Source organism: Pelophylax lessonae (genome assembly GCF_965119305.1).
Source record: "Pelophylax lessonae genome assembly, chromosome: 2".
NCBI classification, from domain to species: domain Eukaryota; kingdom Metazoa; phylum Chordata; class Amphibia; order Anura; family Ranidae; genus Pelophylax; species Pelophylax lessonae.
Genome location: NC_138769.1, coordinates 42,080,494 through 42,096,677, shown reverse-complemented (window position 1 = coordinate 42,096,677; position 16,184 = coordinate 42,080,494). Strand labels below are relative to the sequence as shown.

Sequence of the window (16,184 nt, the reverse complement as noted above, 5' to 3'; positions counted from 1 at the left end):
TCCTTTAAGGCTTCAAAACCGCCCCCCCTTCCCCACAGACAGTAGGACCACTGCCCAGTAAATTTTAAAGCGGCCTGATCAGCAACAATCCATGTTTAAGCCCTTTGTGCCTTAGGCCTCTTTCACAGGGGCGCACCGCCCGCCGAAGTCCGTCTGAGTAGGTGGATGACAGCTCTGTCTCCGCTCTGTGTGCGGAGACGGAGCTGTCAGATGCCTGCTGTCCTCTATGGGGAGATCGGATGAGAATGGACCACCTGTCCGTTCTCATCCGATCCAATCCTCCAGACAGGTGGAAAATAGGGTTTCCATCCATCCGGATTTCATGGACAGGATCGGAGAGCAGCAGGTGTCAGCGGACATGTCACTGCTGACATCCGCTGCCCCATAGGGATGCATGGCGCATCCCATCAGGTCCGCCTGAAAAACTTGTCAGGTGGATCGGATCGCCCATGTGAAAGGGGCCTAAGGGTAAAAACAAATCTTAATCCCTAAGCACAGTTTTGCAACTTTAACATGTGTCTGTAAAACTGTACATATCGCAACTACTTTGTGCCATCCAGGTGGATAATATATTTATTTTTTTCAGGACAAATTGGGCTTTCATTTGGTGGTAAATGGTAATGGATATTGCCTGATTTTTTTTTTTTTTTACGGAAAACTGCCCCAAAATAGTAAAAAAAAAAAAAATAATTTCTCTAGCGCTCATTGACAGACGTAGTCCTCGGTGATACAGCACCTTCGGGTTATGTTGCCTCCACAGGAGCAGGACTAGACAGGAAATTAAAAAGCTCTGGCCACACCCTAGGGGCAGTCCCAGAGGGTATATCCTCTCTCTCTCTGCCTCAGCAAATCAGTTATTTTCTGTCTAGTTAGGAGTAAGGACCTAGATACCTTGCTGGGATCTTAGGTCCTGGCAAGATTTTTTTCTTAAAAGATTTTTTTAGACAGCTTTTTTTCTCCAGTGTTCCTGTGAGATCTTCAAGCAAGAAAGCTGAACTGGGCGACGGGCTGGATGTTGAGATCCGGTGGTCACCCCAGTTCAGCCTACGAGCGCGTGCAGGCCATAGCTCCGCGCTGGGTCGGCCGCGACAAAGTCCCATTAAAGGACTGACCCCGCGAGTTAAACGTCTCGCTGAAACGCCAAAGACCATGAGTCACGGCGTCCATATCGGTCGACAGCCCTCCCGCCCCTGTGGAGAGGGGTACTGTCAGGAGTTGGTGCCCGCCTGGTTCCGGTATGGTGAGTAGTATGTTCCCCCTTTTCCCCTGACGGGTCTTGTGGTGAACGCGGGCCCCTCTCTGTATGGTAAGATAGAGTCCCTCTCTATCCTATAAATGACACAGATCCTCCTATTTTGAGTGTGATTTTATGTGCAAAAAGCCAGGAGGCTTGGTTTGGGAGCTAACAATCTAATTGTATACATGTTAAAAAGATTGTAATCAGTGGCATTCTGGGAATCTTACGGTGATAAATATAAGCTACCTACCAGTCAGAAGCCACGGACATGTAGACTGCCTTCCTAATCAGATCTCCAGCTATTAGCAGGCCTCCCGAATGGCCATGCGGTCCGCCAGGGCCGGTACCGCCAACCACGCCAAATCCCCATGCAGAGAGAGTGTTGTGTGCTCTGCAGCACACCGCTATTCAGTACAGGCCGCCGCCATTTTTTTTGCTGGATCGCACGAGCCGCCATTTTGGCGTAGCCTCGTTTCTCCAGCATGGGGGCGGCCATGTTTGAGGTGATCCAAACACCTCGTGGAGCTAGGGGAGGCGCCGGAAGGCGTGCAGAGGGGCGGAGCCGCCTCCTTTCTTCCTGGGCAGCCAGCCAAAAGACTTCCTGTTTGTCAAGACAGCGCTGTAACCTGTTGCAGTTAAACTCTGATCATCAAGTGGTGAGCCTGGGGGTTTATCTATCTCTCTCTCTCTCGATCGATAGGGATCCCTAGCAGGTAACACTAAGGGGCTTTTTGTGGCGCTGGGGGTCTGAAAAAAAAAAAAAAAAAGTTTTTTATTTTTGAATTATATTATCCAGGAAGTAACTGGAATTATCATGGACCCTGCCACACATATTCCCCCACCTGTTTCCCTCGAGGGGGCCACGGGACCCGCCGGTGCACAGAGTGTAGAGTCATTTACAGCAATTTTGGAGTCTATGGTGGCTCGGGTGGAGGCGGCCTGTCAGGGACGGGGGTCAAGGAAGCGACCCCCGCCTACCCCTATACTATCTGACACCTCTGACTCAGATTCAGAGATGGTCACTGCAGTTGCAGGTTCCTCTGCAAGGGCTGTTGTCTCAGGTAAAGCCCCCTCAGACAGTGAGGAGGACGTTTCTTCTCCCGCTATAATTCAGGAAGAAGCATTGGTGGACGCACTAGTTGTGGCAGTGCAGGAAACCTTAAAACTTGAGGCTTTACCGGCAGAGGCAACTGAAACAGAGATTCCTTTTGGTACTAATAAGCCCATCAAAACGGTGAAGGTTTTTCCTGTACCCAAGTGTTTCGGTAATCAGATTAAAGGAGAATGGGAGCATTCTAAACGTACCTTTACTATTTCCAAGCGTATTGCTAGACGCTATCCGTTTGAGGAATCCATCATTAAGAAATGGACGGTACCACCAGTGGTGGATCCACCTATTTCCAGGCTGAATAAAGCCACGGTTATCCCAGTGGAGGACACTTCGTCCTTTAAGGATCCGGTGGATCGAAAGATGGAAGCAGAGTCCCGCACCATCTTCTCTCTGATAGGGTCAGCATTTAGACCAGTAATTGTTATTGGTCTAGTTTCCCAGACACTTACGGAATGGGCGAGTATGGTACGCCAAGACCTTAGGGGAAAAGATATTCCCCAGGAGACATCTGATTTGATGGAACAGATTATACAAGGGCTACAGTTTATCTGTGACGCAGCCTTGGACACTACTCCCTTATTAGGGCATGCATCTATGTCATCGGTCATCCTCAGACGTGTGCTGTGGTTAAAATGCTGGTCAGCTGACCTAGGTTCCAAAAAGACCTTGACAAATCTCCCTTTTTAGGGGAATCGTCTATTTGGGGCCAACCTAGATGAAATCATCAAGGATGCCACTGGGGGCAAGAGCACTTTTTTGCCACAGGCTGCTAAAGCTAAGGGACCTCGCAACAAGCGAGGACCTTTCTTTACCGCCCATAAAGGGCGCCCGGCTGGTACAATCGGGAAAGGCAAGACTCCTCCAGGAGGATTCAAGAAGGGCTGGTCGGACAAGCAGAGGACCAACCCAGCCAAACCCGAAGCAAAGGAGTACACAGCCTGAAGGTGCGCCCCCACCCGGTTTCAGGGTGGGGGGACGTTTTCACCGGTATTCAGGACATTAGATCGAGCATCAACCACTACTACCGGTGCGATTCTTCCCTTCCAACATTTAAGTACTACAGGAAGCGGTAGTTACCGTTCCCTGAATAGATCTTTTCCTTTACCTTTTCCTAAGATTAGTCCCTATACCTCACAGGAATCGGATCTGGTTGACCAGATAGGCCAAGTAGCCTCTAGTCGGGTGACTTCGGTCCCTGAGGTTCAACCAGAAAAGATCACCCTTCCTGATAGCAATCAGGTATCTGATAAATGTGTGGGAACAGAAAACGACCAGACTTTCTCGGATGGTCGGGGCCAGATACCTCTAGGGACGCCTGGTTCAGATTCTATCAGCGCCAGTGGTCCTAGAAATTCTAGGCTGGCCTCCTCAAGCCGGCCTGGCCGACTTGGACATGCTAGTCGCAGACGTTCCGTGGGAACTTCGTCTCAGGGAGTGTCTGTGGTCTCAAGGACCAATTTATCATCATGCTTTACAGTCGCTGGTTTTAATGGCCTGGCCATTGAGACCCAAGTACTGAAGGACAGAGGTTTGTCAGCTTCAGTTATTCCTACCCTTATTAAAGCAAGGAAAGCGACTTCCAGCAAGGTCTATTATCACACATGGAAGACTTATATTGCGTGGTGCGAATCTTTAGGATTTCCTCCACGTACCTATTCGGTGACTCGAATATTGGCCTTTTTGCAACAAGGGGTTGAGCAGAAGCTAGCCTTGAGCACCATCAAGGGTCAAGTTTCAGCATTAGCAATCTTCTTTCAGAAGCCTTTAGCTACCAAGTCCTTGGTGCGGAATTTCATCCAGGGGGTGCGGCACCTGGCTCCACCAGTCCGCGCGCCCTTACCGCCCTGGGATCTTAATTTGGTTTTGTCGGTTCTACAGAAACCTCCCTTTGAAAACATCAGGGAGATTCCCTTGCTTACTTTATCCCAGAAGGTGGCCTTCTTGGTGGCTATTACTTCTGCTCGCAGGGTGTCAGAACTGGCTGCATTATCATGCCAGTCCCCATACCTAGTGATTCATAGGGATAAGGTAGTACTTCATCCTAAGCCATCTTTTCTTCCTAAGGTGGTTTCAGATTTTCATCTGAATGAAGATATTGTACTACCTTCCTTGTGTCCTCAGCCCAAGCATCATCGGGAACATGCGTTGCATTCCTTAGATGTGGTTCGGGCAATCAGGGTATACCTGAAGGCTACGGAATCATTCCGTAAGACGGATTCACTTTTTGTGATCACGGATGGCCCCAGAAAGGGTTTGCCTGCATCTGCCGCGACCATTGCCAAATGGATTAGACAAACGGTGGTACAGGCTTATTCTATTAAGGGTCAGAGTCCTCCGTTCCCTGTTAGGGCGCACTCCACTCGAGCGCTCAGTACTTCCTGGGCCTTTCGCCATCAGGCGTCAGTGGTCCAGGTATGTAAGGCGGCCACCTGGTCGTCGGTACATACCTTTACAAAATTCTATAAAATTGATGTGACGGCATCGGCGGATGCCTCATTTGGCCACAAGGTTTTGCAGGCCGCAATTTGAGGAGACCGGCGGTCTACCTCGAGGGTTTTTTCTGTTTGAAAAAAAAAAAAAAGAGAGATTTTTTCTCTTTTTTGTTGAGTCTCATCATTAAGGATGAGCATTGTAAACTTCTAGTTGGCACCGGTTGGGCCTTCTAGATTGGGATTTGATTTTCATTTTCCCACCCCTCATTTGTGATACTGCTCTGGGACGTCCCGAAGGTGCTGTATCACCGAGGACTACGTCTGTCAATGAGCGCTAGAGAAAAATTGATTTTTGTAAAATCTTACCGTAAAATCCTTTTCTCTTAGCTCATTGACAGACGTAGTCCCCGCCCCTCTGTTTTTTGAGTTGGGTTGGGTTAAAATCTCTAAAGACTGCTTTTTCACGTAACTGATTTGCTGAGGCAGAGAGAGAGAGGATATACCCTCTGGGACTGCCCCTAGGGTGTGGCCAGAGCTTTTTAATTTCCTGTCTAGTCCTGCTCCTGTGGAGGCAACATAACCCGAAGGTGCTGTATCACCGAGGACTACGTCTGTCAATGAGCTAAGAGAAAAGGATTTTACGGTAAGATTTTACAAAAATCCATTTTTAACTGTATATTTCTTGCTACTACTATAACCTAATGATTGCACCAATACCAAGTATATGTATGTTGTTTGTACCTGTAATTCAGCCCAGAAACAATAGTGCGCATTTTGCTTTTTTATTTATTTTATCCTACCTAAAACACACTGATACGAATATAAAAGGGGAAAAAAAAACCCTTACCTTGGCACTGACCTAGATCAAACCTTTTATCTAGGTATTTTTTCTTTTGTGTACCCTTTTTTGTTTTTGTTTTTTTCCCTCTCTGCAAGGACTAAGATACGATGTATCTCTCCCCTCGATTCACATAGAGAAAACCCAGGGCGGGCTTAACAGAGACTGATCACATTAAGAGCCAATCGGAGAACGATCTGGTGACCCCAAAATTGGGAGTTCTTGGTCCCAATCGTTAGTACGGAGCCCGGGGCTCTTGGTGGGGCCATGCAAGCGCGCTCCCAGCTCAAAGAGGTATGCAAATATGCAGGCCCCACAGAAAGACTAGTCCAGTGGGGCCACATATTTGCGTATACTTGGCGCCAAGGGGTTAACACAGGAAGAATGTGGAGGTCAGCAGCAGGGGATACAGGAGTTTGACACTCCTGGAAGTGTAAAGCCTCGTACACACGCGTCGAAAATCGGCAGGGAATTTTCGTCCAATGTCCGATCTGCCGATTTTCGGCTTGTTAGTATGATGTTTCTGACAACCGACTCCGGTCAAAACACGGCCGATTTTCGTGCAGTCAGTACAGATTTCGACAGGGAAAAATCTGATGAGCAAGACTGGACATGCTCAGAGAAGAAAGAACACAAAGAAATCAAACCAACACATTTCATCACTTCTGAAGTAGAATTTTGTTGGGCGAGAAAATTTGTGTGCAGTCTAGGCACAGTCCAACCAACAAAACACCACTCTGGACAAAAGACGGCCGATAATCGTTGCGTGTGTACGAGGCTTGTGTACGAGGCTTTAGTTTCAGAAGACTTTAGCTGTGATTGCTCTACTTGGGAGCAGTGCTCAGTGGTGCAGGCAGCAGGGGAGGCAAATATTCCTTTGCTTCTTTGCAGGTACATAATCTTTTAAGTGAGTTTGTGTAAGTGGCTGTGTCCCTCTGAGCTCAGACAACCTGGATCACATGGTCTGACTACAACCAGTATCATTGTTTTCATGTCTTTAGACACTGCATAGTTTCCCATTATAGCCCGGTGGCCGCTGTCCAGTGCACCCATCTTGTGAAAAGAGGACACAACCAAGTAGAAATCACAGCCTGCTTATATAGTGTGAGCTAATGAGGACAATATTATGCAGTGATTTTTTTTCCCCCTATGTATCCATGGAAACATGCATTTAATTTAAATGAAAAAGTAAAAACATTTTTTTTTTTTCTTTTAGTGATTGTTGATGTGACTTTATTTACAGAATTGCTGTATACTTTTTTTTTTATTACGTATAGAGATTTGTAGATTGATTAGACCTCAGTCCAGTTGTGCTTTCTCGTAGCAACAGTTAACCCTTTGGTGCCGGTGCCTCCTGGCTTTAAAGGGGTTTTGGATGCTGGGGGCAGGTTTATGATTGGCTGTCACGACGGTCACATGATCTGAAAGCTTACGATCACAAGACTAGATCCTGAGCTTTCCGTTAGCTGCAGATAACTGTGCTGGGGATTGCGCTTGGTGTGGGGGGTGGGGCTAAGCAGGGAGCCATACCTGCTGGGAGAACACTGATTATTGCTAGCAGCTATAGGCAGTAGCAATAATCACATGGAAAATCCAACATGTTGGTTGTACCTAAGTCACTGGATCGACTTTGGTACAATCAGCCTACCCGTACATAGTTTGAATCTTGGCCGGTCCTTGCTCAACCGGCCTAGATTCTAATCCTCTATGGCCAGCTCTAGTATAGTCTTTGCCTATGAATATTGCTCAGCCTGATCTCTGATTTTGTTTTCCTCCGCAGAGCTGCAGAAGCGGTCATGAAGGGACAGGCGGAATCGATTGTCCTCTTCCACATACAGAGCACCTCAAACAGCAAAGCTGAACGCACTTCAACGCCTACGGTGGGGATTATTTATTTTCTTTCTCACTTATGTTACTTCTCTTACAGATGTTTGCCGTAGAGGACCAACACTAAATGCTTCCATTAATCTGAACATGCACTCTTACGCTCAGTTCACACTGGGGCCGCTTCAAAGTCGCCCGACTCTGAAGCCACCCCGTACAGCGTGACTTTAGCGTGGCTTGCAGACAACAAGTCAATGCAAGCCGCTCCGCAGTCTCCCCCAAGTAGTGCACAAACATTTTCTCTTTCGTTCTTTGGCGGACACGGCTCCTGATTCTTCTTAACCATTGGGTTATACTGCCCCCTACACGAGCAGGACACTAGGCAGGGAAAAGCTTGACTACACCTATGGGCAGTCCTAGGGGGTGTACTCCCACACTCAGCTGTAGGCACTCGGTTTTGTTACAAGCAGTGTCAGAAGAAAGCCAAATCCACAGAGGGGGTGGGTGCTGTGTCCATCAATGATCATCAGAGAAATTCCATTTTCTCTTTCACTCATTGATGGACACAGCTCCTGATTCTTAACCATTGGGACGTCCCAAAGCAGTGTTAAACATGAGGGGTGAGAAAACCACAGAAAAATATTCCCAAGGCTAACCATAGTCAACCAGGTAACATGGCGCTCAATCAAAACTGGAGCTCACCTGGAAAAAAAAACGATACATCCTCAAAGTGGACCAAGTCCTCTAAACGGCAGCCTGCAAAAACTTGCGGCCAAAAGAAGCATCCGCAGATGCCAACACATCCACTTCTTTTAAAACTTTGTACAAGTGTGCACAGACCACCAGATGGCCGCCTTGCAAACCTGCATCACTGATGCCTGGTGGCAGAAGGTCCAGGTGGCACTAAGCGCCCGAGTACAGTGTGCCCTAACAAGGAAAGGAGGAACCTGACCCCTAATTTAATAGGTCTGATCCATCTGGAAATGGTCGTAGTGGAAATGGCAAACCCTTTGAGGTCCAACCGTGAGTTTTTTTTCTGCCTAGTCACGAGTAAGGACCTAGTTCCTTGCTGGGATCTCTGGTCCTGGCATTTTTTTTCCTTTTTAAATTGATTTTTTCCTATCTTTGGTCTTTTGTTCCTCTGAGAATCTACTATCAACTGACGGACTGGATTATCTAGATCCAGAGGGTCCCCCCAGTCTGGCCAGCAAAAGTGCGCAGGCCTCAGCTCCGCGCTAGGTCGGCCGCGACCTAGCCCCACTGGACGGGGCTGGCCTGCGATTTAAACATCTCGCGAGGGCACATACGACTTGGCCTCGGTCTGAGTCGCAGCGTTCCTCCTGGCCGACAGCCACCCACATTAGATGCGGCTTCTATGATTTTCGGCGGTCAGTATCAGCAGTGTTCTACACCCCAATCTGATCCCTTAAGGGATAAATAGCTCCTAATACTCCGTGTCGACGGCTGAAAATAGACATCTGGACGGAGTCTCGATACGCACGCACCAAGCGGCGCATACGCAATAGGGGCTAAACCGCGTGACAGACGTCTATGTCCGAGTACGTGCGGCGCCTAGTGCGCATGCGCGAGCGGACTTAAAAGGCCAGGGAACCGCATCCGTCCTCGCTTCCCTCGCAGGGAGGGAGAAGGAAGGACGCAAGCAGCGCTGCCTGACACCACAAAAAATCCTAAACATGCAAGTCTCTCCACACTTCCCTTTATATGCAATATGCAAACACCCTTAAGATAGTTGTCTACAATACCTACTCACCACAGTCGATTAGTATATCCCCATACAGTACCCATACTGAAAAGACGGGAATACAGAGGCCCTCCACTTGGAACCTCAAGGACCGCAGCTGCATTTAGTCGCAGCACAAGTCTGTGAGTCTTAAAAATGCCCCTCCCTGCTTTCATTTATGGAATCGCCAAAATACATATATAACAAATACGCATGTAATCATTATGTACCATTCCAGGACAGCCCACCAAAACAAGGGACAAAAGAAACTTGCATGGAACAGGCCAAAATAAATGTATGTATGTATGTACAAAATTATTTTACACCATGGTTTAAATACCATTGGCCTGTATGATATTGAACCTATATCTTAATACCTTTCGGATATGGTGATATATAATCCTTTACAAAGGCTTTAAGATAGCCGAAATGCGTGGGATAACCATTGGGAAACTCTGTGACCACTTTCCAAGCTCAATCAGCATGGATGAACAGAGATAAAGATTCCTAACAAAAGTCACCATATCACTAATGTCACCAAAACCCTCTAATCTTTACTCACGTACTCACCTTGGGTCATTAACCCAACACCTATGAATGCATCTACATCCTTATATACAAAGTTACTTGCCCATAAAGTCCCAACTCCTTTTTCTTGGTTTGAGGCACCAAACAACTCCAGTGTTCATATTAAGGGACGGAGGCAAACACATACGCTTACAGCCCTTTAGAGATCAAACCTTTTTGAGAGTATAACCCAATGGTTAAGAATCAGGAGCTGTGTCTGTCAATGAACTTCAGAGAAATGGATTTAAGGCAAGTCAAAAATCAAATTTTTCTAAGTCGGAGGGACTTGAGTCGCTCAGATTAGAACAGTTCCATTGCACTGAATGGAGCACGACTTGTCAGGCATCTCCGTTGCCTGACAAGTCTCCCCAGTGTGAACGGAGCCATAGTGCATACCTCGTAGGCTTGTTTGTTTTTTCTGTTTTAGATAAAGTAGCGCCTGCCTTTAAAAACACCTGTTTATTTTCTGTGTCGCTCTGGAGAGATTACACTTCCTAGCCCAGAGGCTCAACAGGAAGGGGGAGGAAATCTCTACAAAGTGAGCTGAATCCTCTCAAACAGTTGTCACTTTTACAGGTGTCCCCATTGACTTTTCCCTTCTCCTCTTGTTCTGATAAGTGTAAAAATTTCAGATTTCCCATCACTTTAGCATCTGGAAATTGTCTCATTACAAACAGGACCAATCTAATCAGAGGAGACAGATGCGATAAATATGACGGGGTTCTGTTCCTTACCTACTCCTATCTAAAACAGAAATAGAACTCTGTTTGGCTATACATGCTGTACTTTAAATTGTGGACATCCTTTTTTGAAGCAGCAACTTGCTCAGGTTGGGAGCTCTTTTAGGCTGCATTCACACATGGGCATTTCCCATTTCAAAACACCCAGATTGAATGGCACCTAAAATAGCGGTGCAGTTCTGCTGAGTAAAAAATGGCATCACCTCATCCCATGCTCTCCTCCAGGACTTTTTCAGAGCCTCTCCAATTCTATGGAACTCCTTACTCCAGTCTGTCCTGTATTGTAACTGAATTGTCTGCCCTCTCGTTGTAAAGCGCTGCGCAAACTAGCGCTATATAAATCCTGTATAATAATAATAATCACGTGAAGCATGTTGCCCAAAGGCAGGTCCTGACCTTTTTTGGGCAAAAAGCTTCCCGCGATGCGGTTTGCCAGGATTGCAGCTCAATTTATCTAAATGAATGGCATCTGAAATGTGCTCTGTGCAATTTGTCATTCACACCTGGACGTTTTGAAATCACGTGGCGATTCTGCCAGTGATTCAAAAAGCCCATGTGTGAATGCAGCCTAAAGCTGGATTAGCTTCAGATTTACCTTTTCTAGGTACTGCAAGGGCCTGCCAGATTGCATACAAATTGAAAGTGTTTAGGTTTGACCTCATATTATATGGTTTTGGTAAGTCTGAAGGAAAAAGTCTTCAGAAAATCTTATAGTGTGTATGGCCCTTTAGGTTTCATGTACACTGCAGCTCCTAAACTTGAGTTTAGGAGGTTTTTTTTTTTTTTTTTGCCAAAGCGCCTAAACTCAAACTATAAAAGCCTTTGTTTACATGTACACACAGGCTATTTGCATAGTTTAGGAGCTGCTGCAGTTGGGGAAGGTTCAACCTCCCTTTCCTTAATGTGGAAGAATTGCATTCAGGATAAGAGATTTTGGCCAAATACTGTAGCTGCTGACTTTTAAAACGGTAGTATACTCTGCTTTTAACTTTTACCTACAGGAAAGCCAATAATAAGGCTTACCTGTAGGTAAAATGTATATCTCCTAAACATGCATGGTTTAGGAGATATTCACCCTGCATGCAGCCACTGATACCAGCGGCGCATGCGCTCTGAAGGTCCGGCGGACCTTCATCAGAGCTCCTTGCCGGAAAGTGAGGTGCAACATAACGCCACGCCCCCCCCCCCCCCAACTACCCAAAAAAAGTGCCAAATGTGGGGGGGGGGGGAGGGTGCAAACATTAGAAACTAGACAGAGAAAATATGGGTTAACCTGGCATCCCTTTAATAGTGTGAATGTTCAAGTGCTAAGGTCCATTAGAAATAAAGGCTGAAGAAGATTAGTGATCAAAAGGGAATAAAAGCTACCTGTACAAGGGATGCATCCCCTTCATCGGGCCTTAAATACATAAAATAGGATGGCGAGGGTCACAGCATAGATGTTCCATTACTGCTGCACATTACTAATGCCTAATGTGCTCACACATGCATAACATTTTATGGATCAGATCAAAAGATAAACTTATGAATAGTTAAAAGTTTATAATAAAAAAAGAACTGAACATATTACAAACTTTGAAGCATCTGTATAACTAAAATCTAAAAAAATATATATAATTTGCAAAACTTTCCAGTACATATGCATTCAAAAAAATACTTCAATTCTATACAGTGCTTTGAAAAAGTATTCATACCTCTTGAAATTTTCCACATTTTGTCATGTTACAACAAAAAAACATAAATGTATTTTATTGGGATTTTATGTGATAGACCAACACAAAGGGGAGCATAATTGTGAAGTCGAAGTAAAATGATAAATGGTTTTAAAAATTGTTAAAATTAAATATGTGAAAAATTTGTTGTGCATTTGTATTCAGCCCCCCTGAGTCAATCATTTGTAGAACTACCTTTTAACTGCATTTACAGCTGCAAGTCTTTTTGGGGATGTCTCTACCAGCTTTGCATATCTAGAGAGGGACATTTTTGCCCATTCTTCTTTGCAGAACAGCTCAGGCTCTGTCAGATTGGATGGATAGCAATTTTCATGTCTTGCCACAGATTCTCAATTGGATTCAGGTCTGGACTTTGACTTGGCCATTCTAACACATTAATATGCTTTGATGTAAACCATGGGTTTCCAACTTTTGGCTTCTCTGGGCCACATTGAGTGTAGAGAAATTTTCTCGGGCCGCATATAAAATATATACTACAGTTAAGGTATACAAGTAATAAAACGCTGCTGCGCCCCTTCCCGCGCTGCCGCGCCCCCCCCCCCCCCCCCCAGCACTAATTTAACACAACTAGTTGATGATCCCATCCGAGGCAGCCTCCAGTTAGTTGGAAACCTCTGTGGCCATGCCCCCGACTCAACTTCCTGCCCCGCAAAAAAAATAAAAATGGTCAGGGGGCAGTGGGCCGCATTGCCTGTGGTTCCGGGCCGCAGGTTGGACATGCCTGATCTAAACCATTCCATTGTAGCTCTGGCTGCATATTTAGGGTCATTGTCCTGCTGGAAGATGAACCTCCACCCCAGTCTCAAGTCTTTTGTAGACTCTTAACAGGTTTTCTTCGAAGATTGCCCTGTATTTGGATCAATCCATCTTCCCATCAACTCTGATCAGCTTCCCTGTCCCTGCTGAAGAAAAGCATCCCCACAACATGATGCTGCCACCACCATGTTTCACGGTGGGGATGTTTTGTTCAGGGGGATGATGTGCAGTGTTGTTTTCTATCGCACATAGAGTTTTGCTTTTATGCCAAAAAGTTAAATTTTGGTCTCACCTTCCTCTTCTTCCACATATTTGCTATTTCCCCCACAAGACTTGTATCAAAATGCAAACAGGACTTCTTATGGCTTTCTTTTTGCCACTCCTTCATAAAGGGCAGATTTGTGGAGCACACGACTAATTAGTTGTGCTGTGGACAGATTCTCCCACCTGAGCTGTGGATCTCTGCAGCTCCTCCAGAGTTACCATGGGCCTCTTGGCTGCTTCTCTGATGAACTCTCTCCTTGCCCGGCCTGTCAGTTTAGGTGGACGGCCATGTCTTGGTAGGTTTATAGTTGTGCCATACTCTTTCCATTTTCAGATGATGGATTGAACAGCGCTCCTTGAAATGTTCCAAGCTTGGGATATTTTTTTTTTTTATAACCTATACCGTCTTTAATTTTCTCCACAACGTTCTCCCTGACCTGTCTGGTGTGTTCCTTGGCCTTCATGACGATGTTTGTTCACTAATGTTCTCTATCAAACCTCTGAGGGCTTCATAGAACAGCTGTATTTATAATGAGATTAAATTATACACAGGTAGACTCTTATTTACTAATTAGGTGACTTCTGAAGGGAATTGGTTCCACTAAAATTTTAGTTGGGTAAAGGGGGCTGAATACAGTTGCACGCCACACTTTTCAGGTATTTATTTGTAAAAAAAAATGTTGAAAACTATTTATCCTTTCTTGCACTTCAGTTATGTGCCACTTTGTGTTGATCTATCACAAAAAAAACCCAATAAAATAAATTTACGTTTTTGGTTGTAACATGAGAAAAAGTGTAAAATTTCAGTGGGTATAAATACTTTTTTCAAGGCCTTGTACATACCTTGAATGTAATGGGCCTTCTGCTCAGTTGAGCTTCTACCTGCTCACTCTTGCTTAATGCCATTATTTATTGTATTGGAGGTGTATTGTTAGCAATCTTATCTCTTTTTGTGTTTGTAATTGCAAATCTTCATAAAGTATTGCCACAAAAAAAAAAATGCAGCTCTGGCAGTCTGTGGGGGGAAAAAAAAGCTTCAAGTGCAGTAAACTATCTGATCCTGCCAGTAATTCATTGGGCTCCTAACTTCCTGTAGCAAGCCAATCAAGCTGATTAAAATTCTTAGCAGTGTTGTCAGCCCTGCTTGATTTGCCCCTTGCTGGAGATCCCCTTCTCTTACCTCCCCAATACTTACATTCTCAGTACTGGATCCCATCCTATACTGCCAGCTGTCTGCCTTTTCTCCCCCTCTCCTTCTGTTTCTTTGTGGCAGAAGCACTGTATTTTCAGCACACAATAGGAAGTTTCAGCCAACTTTATTTCTAGCTGGATCACTTAGTATTAAAGAGGTTCACTCTGGAAAACTTTAAAAAGTTAAATGTCCGCCCCCTACATATCCTGTAGCTGCTGACTTTTAGTAAAAGGACATTTATCTGTCCAGGGATCCAGTGCCATCTCCATCCAGGCTACAGTGCTTTGCGAAAGTATTCGGCCCCCTTGAACTTTTCGACCTTTTGCCACATTTCAGGCTTCAAACATAAAGATATAAAACTGTAATTTTTTTGGAAGAATCAACAACAAGTGGGACACAATCATGAAGTGGAACGAAATTTATTGGATATTTCAAACTTTTTTAACAAATAAACTGAAAAATTGGGCGTGCAAAATTATTCAGCCCCCTTAAGGTAATACTTTGTAGCGCCACCTTTTGCTGCAATTACAGCTGTAAGTCGCTTGGGGTATGTCTCTATCAGTTTTGCACATTGAGAGACTGAAATTGTTGCCCATTCCTCCTTGCAAAACAGCTCAAGCTCACTGAGGTTGGATGGAGATCGTTTGTGAACAGCAGTTTTCAGTTCTTTCCACAGATTCTCGATTGGATTCAGGTCTGGACTTTGACTTGGCCATTCAAACACCTGGATATGTTTATTTGTGAACCATTCCATTGTAGATTTTGCTTTGTTTTGGATCATTGTCGTCTTGTTGGAAGACAAATCTCCCTCCCAGTCTCAGGTCTTTTGCAGACTCCATCAGGTTTTCTTCCAGAATGGTCCTGTATTTGGCTCCATCCATCTTCCCATCAATTTTAACCATCTTCCCTGTCCCTGCTGAAGAAAAGCAGGCCCAAACCATGATGCTGCCACCACCATGTTTGACAGTGGGGATGGTGTGTTCAGGGTGATGAGCTGTGTTGCTTTTACGCCAAACATAACGTTTTGCATTGTTGCCAAAAAGTTTGATTTTGGTTTCATCTGACCAGAGCACCTTCTTCCACATGTTTGGTGTGTCTCCCAGGTGGCTTGTGGCAAACTTTAAACGACACTTTTTATGGATATCTTTAAGAAATGGCTTTCTTCTTGCCACTCTTCCATAAAGGCCAGATTTGTGCAGTATACGACTGATTGTTGTCCTATGGACAGAGTCTCCCACCTCAGCTGTAGATCTCTGCAGTTCATCCAGAGTGATCATGGGCCTCCTGGCTGCATCTCTGATCAGTCTTCTCCTTGTATGAGCTGAAAGTTTAGAGGGACGGCCAGGTCTTCGTAGATTTGCAGTGGTCTGATACTCCCATTTCAATATTATCGCTTGCACAGTGCTCCTTGGGATGTTTAAAGCTTGGGAAATTTTTTGTATCCAAATGCGGCTTTAAACTTCTCCACAACAGTATCTCAGACCTGCCTGGTGTTCCTTGTTCTTCATGATGCTCTCTGCGCTTTAAACGGACCTCTGAGACTATCACAGTGCAGGTGCATTTATACGAGACTTGATTACACACAGGTGGATTCTATTTATCATCATTAGTCATTTAGGTCAACATTGGATCATTCAGAGATCCTCACTGAACTTCTGGAGAGAGTTTGCTGCACTGAAAGTAAAGGGGCTGAATAATTTTGCACGCCCAATTTTTCAGTTTTTTTTATTTAACAAAGTTTGGAATATC

At 45.2% G+C, this 16,184-nt stretch overlaps 1 protein-coding gene across 5 annotated transcripts in view; it reads left to right on the top strand.

Moving 5' to 3' along the window:
• The window catches only part of BCL9 (BCL9 transcription coactivator), a gene marked incomplete at its 5' end in the record, with an annotated part of 467,860 nt that overhangs the window by 407,897 nt on the left and 43,779 nt on the right, over positions 1 to 16,184 (top strand). For all 5 annotated transcript variants that reach the window (XM_082245782.1, XM_082245780.1, XM_082245779.1 and 2 more), the window contains one exon: positions 7,399 to 7,498. In XM_082245782.1, the coding sequence (XP_082101908.1) occupies positions 7,399 to 7,498 (100 nt within the window). The remainder of the gene's footprint in view (positions 1 to 7,398; positions 7,499 to 16,184) is intronic.